Below are 7,930 nucleotides of genomic sequence, written 5' to 3'. Positions count from 1 at the left end.
GGGGGGGGAGAGGCGATGGGGCAGTGCCGTGGGGCAGTGCCGTGGGGCGGGGCCGCTCCCGGGACCGCGGAACCCCCGTCCCGGGGGTCGGCCACCGCTGGGCTGGATGCCGCAGCCATGGGGTCCCCCGGCTCCCGCCCCCCCGGCGGCTCCTACCTCGCTCCCTCCCCAGGAACCGCAGAGCCGCCATCTCGGAGAAGGTGCAGCCCCCCAGGAAGACGGCGAGGACGACGCGCTGGGACTCCCAGGCGGGGTTGTCCTCCACGGCGCTGTCTGGAGGGGGCAGAGCCATGTGGAACCCCCCCAGCCCCAGGCCCACCCGCCCCCAGCCCGGCCCCTGGCCCTACCTGAGACTGAGAACTCGTTGCCATTGAGCAGCCGCACCACCTCCTCCAGGCCCAGCCAGCCCCGGCGCTCCAGCACCTGGGGGACGGGGCAGGAGCTCGGGCTCAGGCCCGGCAGGAGCCCCAGCCCTGGGGGAGGGACCCCACCGGACCCCCTGGAGGGAGGCCGGGGCACGGGGGGACACGCAGGGTCGGGGGGACACCGATGGCGGCCTCACCTGCTCGATGATCTTGCAGCTCAGGGGGACGTAGGCCCCGCTGAACACGTAACCCATGTCCCGGGGCATTTTCAGGTCATATTCTCCATCCACCCGGGGGATCTGCAGGGACAAGAGAGACCCCGGGTACAGGACCAGCCTGCGCAGGGCTTCACCGGCCCCCCTGGAGCTGCGGGCTGAGGGGGAGGGATGGACACCCAGAGCAAACCTGACACCGCCGCCCCCTGCCCTGCCACCCCCTGCCCACATAGGCAGCCCAGCGGGCATCGGAGGGACAGGGACAGACACGTCACCTCTCTCCTGGACAGAGGCCACAGAGCACCCCCCAGCACCAGCCCTGGCCCCCACCCAGCAACAGGGCAGACCGGGAAGCTCACAGTGACCCCCCCACCATCCAGGGGAGAAGCCCCTCCGCCGCCTGGAGCAGCAGCAGCAGCTCTGTCCCCGTGCAGTGCGTGTCCCTGCAGAGACAGGCACAGGCACAGACTGACCAGGGCTCTTCTGGCACCAGCAGGCACCGGCCAGCAGCCCCACCAGGACGTACCAACCCCAGCTTCTTGCTTATGGCTCGAAAATTGCTCTTCCTGGCCAGAGAATTAAACGCATCCGTGATTTTTCCTGGAAAACGAGACAAGGAGAAAGAGCTCGGAGCCTCTGGACTGGGAGGGATGCACAGAGCTGTCTCTAGAAGAGAACTGGTGGCAGTGCCTGCTGCCCCTGTTTGCACCCGCAGAGCCCACTGTCCCCAGGAGCTTCCAGCCAGCCCTGAAGCAGCAGCTTCCATGGGGCAGGTCTCTGCCCTCGGGGGGGCAAAGGGCTGGCCCTCACCTGCGGCACGGTCTGTCACCAGCTTGCTGACTTTGCTCTCCACAGCAGTGAGGGTCTCTCCGGCCGACTGCTCGGTCAGCAGCCCCATGCGCTTCAGGTTGTGGAAGGTCAGCAAGTGCTCGGGCCCGTAGCTCTGGGGAGGGGGGCAGCTGGATCAGCCCCGAGCCCCAGCTCAAGCGTGGGGAGGCTGCTTACAACAACCCGGAGGCAAAGGGCAGAGCTCGGGGCTGAGGTGGAGCCCGTGGAGGCAGGGGCTGCCCTGCAGAGACAGCCTGGGCATCCCTAGGGAGCTCCGCTGCCCTCTCCCACCCAACACGTGCTCTGCCCCGAGCCCCCTGACACTCACCTGCAGGTACTGGGTTTTCAGGGAGCGGTAGTCCTTGGGGACGAGACCTGTGGGGAGCAGCAGGGTGAGCTCTGCCCCAAGACCAGAGGGCCCCGGTGCCCCCATCCCTGCCCAGCGCAGGCAGACTCCTCACCGTTCTCCGTGAGGGACAGGAGGCACATCAGGCGCAGGCTCTCGGTGGGGGATACCTGGGTGGGGGCGGGCAGTGAGCACCTGCAGCCCCCACAGCCGGACAGGGGGGCCGAGCAGCCCGTGCCCCCTGCCCGGGGGGGTCTCACCTGCCGGTCAATGTGCTCCTCTATGAAGCTGGTGCTCTCGCGGATGTCGAAGCCCTCCAGCAGAGCTGTGGGGGGGGAAGAGGCAGCATCACTTCGCCCACCCCCAGGGCTCTCACCGAGCTGGGGTCTGGGCTCAGCCTCCCTCCCTGAGCCCCAGGGATCAGGGCAGCCTTGCCACACTGGATCCCCCACCCCACCACACACCAGCCCACTTGGGATGACGCTTGATCCTATGTAGGACCCCAAGACCCACCCCAATTCAAACTCTCTGGAAGGACTGTGGTCACGCAGGGGGCACTCAGGCCTGGGACAAGGGAAAGGAGGGTGTATCCCAGGGGATTGGTATCATCTCCCAAAGAACAGGCAATGAGAGGCCTGGGACAAGGGAAAGGAGGGTGTATCCCGGGGGGTCTCATCTCCCAAAGAACAGGCAATAGGAGAAGAGAAAACAGCCTCAAGTTGCACCAGGGGAGGTTTAGGATGGATATTAGGACAAATTTCTTCACTGAAAGAGTTGTCAAGCCTTGAAAGAGGCTGCCCAGGGCAGTGGTGGAGTCACCATCCCTGGAGGGATTTAAAACATGTAGAAATAGTGCCCAGCAATGAACCATCCCTGGAGGGATTTAAGACGTGTAGAAATAGTGCCCAGCAATGGTTTTTGTCAGTGTGAGGTTGATGGTTGGACTAGATGATCTGAAAGATCTGTTCCAACCTGGACAACTCTAGGATTCTATAGGTGAGGCCATGAGTAAGGGATGACTTGTAATTTCTCCTGAACAAAGCAGCATGAAGAGACTTTAAATGCAAGGCCTTGAGCAGGCCTTTTGCTCAAGGCTGACACCTCCCTGTCTCTTCTGAGAAAAGAAGCTGGACGATCCGCAGCATGAAGAGACTTTAAATGCAAGGCCTTGAGCAGGCCTTTTGCTCAAGGAACCGATAAGGCTGACACCTCCCTGTCTCTTCTGAGAAAAGAAGCTGGCACCTGGACGACCCATTTTAAAGAAACACAACAGCCCTGTTTTGCCTCCTGTGAAGGACAAGCTGTTTCTCCAAAAGACACTGTGCCCAGTGTTGAGCTTTGCCTCATTATCCGTGAAATGCAAATCAAAGTTCACACCCCTGCGTGTGGTAATGAAGATCGAGGACATGCTAAACATGTATGGCTACAGCTCTCATCTCCCCAGATTTGTCAATCTGAGTACCCCCCTCTTTTCTGAGTGGGAGGTGACACTGTGGGTCAGAGCAGAGGGAGGGGGAGCGAGGACTGGGACGGGGAACAGCACTCACAATGTTCAGCCTTGATCATCTCCTGGAAGTCCTGCTTGGTTTTCTTTTTCATGATGGACTCACAGGCACCGATATCTGTGTAGCCAAGAGAGACAGCTGCTTTGGAGGAGTAACAGGCTCTGCGTGTTGCTTGTCCCCCCAGCTGGGGGCCAGCAGGGCCCTTCAACCCCCGGTAGCCCAGGCAGCCACTGCAGTGGCCAAGGGCCTCTCCCTCTCCAGTCCCAGCCCCAGCTCCTACGCAGGCTCAGCAGGCGATGCTCCTGCTTTAGTCCCTTCAGCTCCTGGGAGACAAAGTTCTTCATCTGCTTGATGTCCATGCCCCGGCGCCGCTGCAGAAGAAAAAGCATGTGGGGAGGTGACGGGGCTGTGGAGGGCCAGCACCGCGGGGGTCCTGCAGGCCGGGGCGATGCTCACGTCATACTGTGCCTGCAGGTTACGTGACTTCTGGCTCAGGAAGCCAAACACACTGGAGAAGTGCTCGTTCCGAATCTGGCTGAAGACCTGCAGAGAGCAGCGCAGCAGGGGGTGCCGGGCCAGCCGCGGCCCCCGGCACCGCAGCACCCGGAGCTGGCGCTTGCCCGCAGCCCCAGCAGCAGTGAGAGAGGGTGGTTCCCTGCCGGAGAGGCCAGTGCCCCCAAACCCCGACTGGCCAGCACAAGGGACCCTGCTGGTCACAGGAGCCGAGCTGTGCCTGCAGACCACGTCTCTCCTGTCTCTTTGTCCTGACCCATCTCAACCTGCGCCCCCAGGCCCCGCAGCACCCGGCCCGTCCCTGCTTGGGCTTACGGGAGGAAAAGCCCCACTCAGCCCCTCCCGGTGCCACCTGGGCACGGAGCACGGGGGACCCGCTTCCCCTAGAGCACCCGAGCAGGACTCACTTTGTCCTGGGCATTCAGCAGCACCTTAATGCTCTTGTCAGAAGAGGTGACATCTGGCCCAAAATCCACACTCCCTGCAAAGGACAGAGAGCTGCTTTGCCCCAGCACTAGTGCCATCCTGGCAGAAGGCAGCAGAGAGAGGCGATGCCTGCCCAGCCGCTCGGTCAGACCAGCCTCCGGGGCCACCCCACACCGGGACTGTCCTCGCGGGGAACAGCTTTGGCTGCAACCCTGGGTCTGACGATGCCAGGCACAAACCCTGGGGACTCGGAGCCCCGTCACCTCCCCTGGCGACCTACCACACTTGATGCGGAAGGTGTCGTCCACCAGCCCCTCGTACACCACCTGGGAGCACAGCGCCGTCACGTAGTCGGTGTCTGCAACGAGAGACGGTGCCTGGGCTGCCCTCCTGGCCCTGGCCCCCGCAGCCACCCCACACCTCCTGCCGCTCCTGCGGCTCCCTGTGATGACCACAGGCTCTCCCTGCCTCTTCGCCAGGAGATCCTTCTCCTAGCAAGGTGGTGGCCCAAACTGGGCCAGCCCTCGCCCACTGCCCGCCTCGCTGCAGCCTACCTCTGTCCATGAGGAAGATGTTCCCAATCTCGGGCTTCCTGCCCTGGCTGTCGCCCTCGCTCTCTTCCTCCAGGTCCCGCCACAGCTCGTAGCTCATCTGTGATGGGCAGAGGGTGCCAGGGCCCGGGGGAACAGCACCTGGCACTAGCCCCTGGGTGCCCACCACCCCCCAACCAGGGCACGGGACAAAGCCACCCACGTGTACAACCGGTGTCAGCAGGCCTGGGTCTCACCGAGCAAGGCTGGGCACAAACATGTCTCCTGCCAGGGCACAGGATGCCCTGCAACACCCCAACAAGCAGCAGATGCTGTGGCAGATCCCCCTGCCCAACCTCGGCACAGGCAGGACAGCAGCACACCCCGCAACCTGCCGAGCCCCCCGAGCTGCCTGGGGAGAGGCAGCAGTGTGGTGCCACCTCTACAGACGTTGTGCCACATGGCTGATGGAGTGTGACCAGCAGGTGGAGGGAGGTCATCCTGCCCCTCTGCTCTGCCCTGGTGAGACCCCATCTGGAGCACTGTGTCCAGTTCTGGGGCCCCCAGTTCCAGAAGGACAGGGAACTGCTGGAGAGGGGACAGCAGAGGGCTACAGAGATGATTAAGGGCCTGGAGCATCTCTCCTACGAGGAGAGGCTGAGGGGCTTGGGTCTTTTTAGTCTGGAGAAGACTTAGGGGGGATCTGATCAATGCTTACAAATACTTAAAGGGAGGGTGTCAAGAGGATGGGGCTGGTCTTTTTTCAGTGGTGCCCAGTGGCAGGACAAGAGGAAATGGGCACAAACTTGAGTATAAGAAGTTTCACCTGAACGTGAGGAGGAACTTCTTTACTGTGAGAGTGGTAGAGCACTGGAAGAAGCTGCCCAGAGAGGTGGTGGAGTCACCTTCTTTGGAAACATTCAAAACCCGCCTGGACAAGTTCCTGTGCAACCTGCTCTAGATAGACCCGCTCTGGCTGGGGGGGGTTGGACTAGATGATCTCCAGAGGTCCCTTTCAATCCCATATGATTCTATGATTCTGTGACTTGACTCCCTGTGAGCTGTACTCCTTCCGGGGACCAGAGAGGCTTCCCCGGGCACCGGCTGACCCCAGTGGCATGGCCCGTACCTTGGCACACCTGCCAATCCCATAGACCTTGCCGAAGGGTCCATACAGGGAGTTCAGTAACTGCAGGGCTCGAGCGATGGAGTTGATCCAGCGGTGATCTCCCTCCTGCAGGGACCACAAGAGGTCAGGGTCTGGGCGGGCAGGCTGGGAAACGACCGCCACGCCAGGGGACCCTGGAGATGGAGAGGGGATGGAGCAGGCCCTGGGCTCGGCGCTTCCAGGAGGACACGCACAGGAACGTGCCGGGGTGCCCCACAGCTGCTCAGGAGGGAAAAAAGGGGCCAGCACAGTGGGGCTGTGTGTGGAGGAGGGGAAACATCACACCCTGCCAGAGCAGCCACCTCAGGCAAAAGCCACCCCAGGACAGCGAGGGCTGAGAGGACAGAGCAGGATGTCACGCATCAGCTCTCTGAACAAAGCTCTCAGGTGCCTGCAGGGCAGTGTCCTGGCACCATCATCCCACTGACCAAGAAGTAGTCACGGAAGAACTCGGGCAGCTCCATGCTGATTATGTCTTCATCCAACGGGAGCAGGTAGAAGGACCATTCGTCACAGGTGACATCTGATTTGGGACAGGGAAAAGCGACAGTTACCCAGCTCTCAGCAGAAACAGCCCCGAGAATCACGGCAGCGCCGCAAACAGGGGTGTGGGGAGCAGAGAGATGGGGGACTGCACAGGGGATGGTGGCAGGAGGGTCTCTCCTCCCAGAAGACAGGGGAGCGGTGCCGATGCTGTGGGCAGCCAGGCTGGAGGGGACCTGCGCTCCTGCCCGTGCTCCCATCCCTGCCAGCACAGGGACCCCATACTGGGATTCAACTGGGACTCTACAGTGTCGGAGCTACCATGAGCCGCACGTCGGGGAGGGGAAGGGGGAGGCACCACAGCCCCACTCACCGCCAAAGACTCCCTCTTCCTCCAGCACCATCTCGCAGGCATAAAACTGGGAGAGAAGGAGAGACCCTCAGGGCCCAGCCAGGCTCCGAGGGAAAGGGAAAGCTCTGGTGGTGGGGGGACCAGCTCATTCCCAGGCATCACAATGTTTGGTTTTAATTAAACACTTCTGAGTTAGAAATGAAGAACTTTTGGTGTCCGTAGAAGGGGTGGAAGGCACCAGGCCAGGCAGACGCAGAGCAACGGGGTAACGGGCAGCAGAGCATGGTCAGACTGACCTTTTGGGGGCTGAAGATGATCTTGTACTTCCTGCTCCTCCCCGACATCTTGTCAGCGTTGACAATGTCTGTGGACAAAAGACGTGTAGACCCTGCAAAGGCTGCCCAACCCCTCAACTGGCACAACTCCCCTTGTCTGATGGGGGTTCCACCTCACAGGGGACCCAAAACACCTCTGGCAGAGAGCAAAACCCTGGGGGCAGGGCCCGCCTGCCAAGGCTGTGGCCTCCCCAGGAGCCCTTCTCAAGCCCACTCAGCCCCGAGCACCGACCCTCACCCAGGCAGCGCTGGATGCTCCCCAAGAGGCAGCTGCACCCCGACCCTCAGCACGGGGCTAAAGTGTCACCCCCCAACAGCGGGTGACAGAGAGCTGCCCCGCAGCCGCCCCACTCACCAGCGATGTACCGCATCGTCCTGATCCGCGGCCGGACGAGGAAGCAGAACCTGCGGTCACAGAGGGAGCCATTGGCCCTTCTGCCCAGCCCTTCCCCAGCCCCGTTCCCTCAGCAGCTCTGCCCCAGGACCCGGCGGGTCCGGCCGAGCCAAATCCAGGGCTGGCAGCGGGAAGAGCCCCCCCCGCCCGCCCTGCCCACCCCTTTGGCCCGGCCCGGGGGGACTCACTGGTCGCTGCTGCTGGGGGGCGGCCGGCTCTCCACCTTGTACAGCTTGTCCACCTCATGCTGCTGCGGGGAGAGGCCGGGGCGTGGGTGGGATGCGCGGGCGGCACCGGCCCCGGCAGCGGCCGCCCGCCCCGGCCCCGCGGTACCTTCAGGATGGAGACGTTGGCGATGCGGTCCAGGGGGCTCATCAGGTCGGCCTCGATGAACAGGTCCTTCTTCCCGGGGAGCTGAGGGCAGGCGGGGCGTGGGGCCGGCGCCCCACCGGCTGCCCCTCCCGGCCGAA

General features: G+C 62.8%; 1 protein-coding gene across 1 annotated transcript in view; it reads right to left on the bottom strand.

Annotated features, from left to right (window-relative positions):
• The window catches only part of VPS33B (vacuolar protein sorting 33 homolog B (yeast)), an 8,610-nt gene extending 686 nt beyond the window's left edge, over positions 1-7,924 (bottom strand). The window contains exons 1-21 of the mRNA XM_014952700.1: positions 7,794-7,924; positions 7,649-7,710; positions 7,422-7,471; positions 7,028-7,095; positions 6,753-6,798; positions 6,325-6,419; positions 5,858-5,962; positions 4,753-4,849; positions 4,479-4,556; positions 4,180-4,253; positions 3,716-3,802; positions 3,540-3,630; positions 3,302-3,376; positions 2,015-2,079; positions 1,870-1,924; positions 1,737-1,783; positions 1,391-1,523; positions 1,107-1,180; positions 563-664; positions 348-423; positions 157-273 (exon numbers count right to left, since the gene is read on the bottom strand). Coding sequence (XP_014808186.1) covers positions 157-273; positions 348-423; positions 563-664; positions 1,107-1,180; positions 1,391-1,523; positions 1,737-1,783; positions 1,870-1,924; positions 2,015-2,079; positions 3,302-3,376; positions 3,540-3,630; positions 3,716-3,802; positions 4,180-4,253; positions 4,479-4,556; positions 4,753-4,849; positions 5,858-5,962; positions 6,325-6,419; positions 6,753-6,798; positions 7,028-7,095; positions 7,422-7,471; positions 7,649-7,710; positions 7,794-7,835 — 1,639 coding nt within the window. The 5' untranslated portion in view covers positions 7,836-7,924. The remainder of the gene's footprint in view (positions 1-156; positions 274-347; positions 424-562; positions 665-1,106; positions 1,181-1,390; positions 1,524-1,736; positions 1,784-1,869; positions 1,925-2,014; positions 2,080-3,301; positions 3,377-3,539; positions 3,631-3,715; positions 3,803-4,179; positions 4,254-4,478; positions 4,557-4,752; positions 4,850-5,857; positions 5,963-6,324; positions 6,420-6,752; positions 6,799-7,027; positions 7,096-7,421; positions 7,472-7,648; positions 7,711-7,793) is intronic.
• Between the last annotated feature and the right edge of the window lie 6 nt (positions 7,925-7,930).

The sequence above is a fragment of the Calidris pugnax genome, unplaced genomic scaffold (assembly GCF_001431845.1).
Source record: "Calidris pugnax isolate Ruff unplaced genomic scaffold, ASM143184v1 scaffold187, whole genome shotgun sequence".
Taxonomy (NCBI): domain Eukaryota; kingdom Metazoa; phylum Chordata; class Aves; order Charadriiformes; family Scolopacidae; genus Calidris; species Calidris pugnax.
This window is presented reverse-complemented; position numbering and strand designations above follow the sequence as displayed.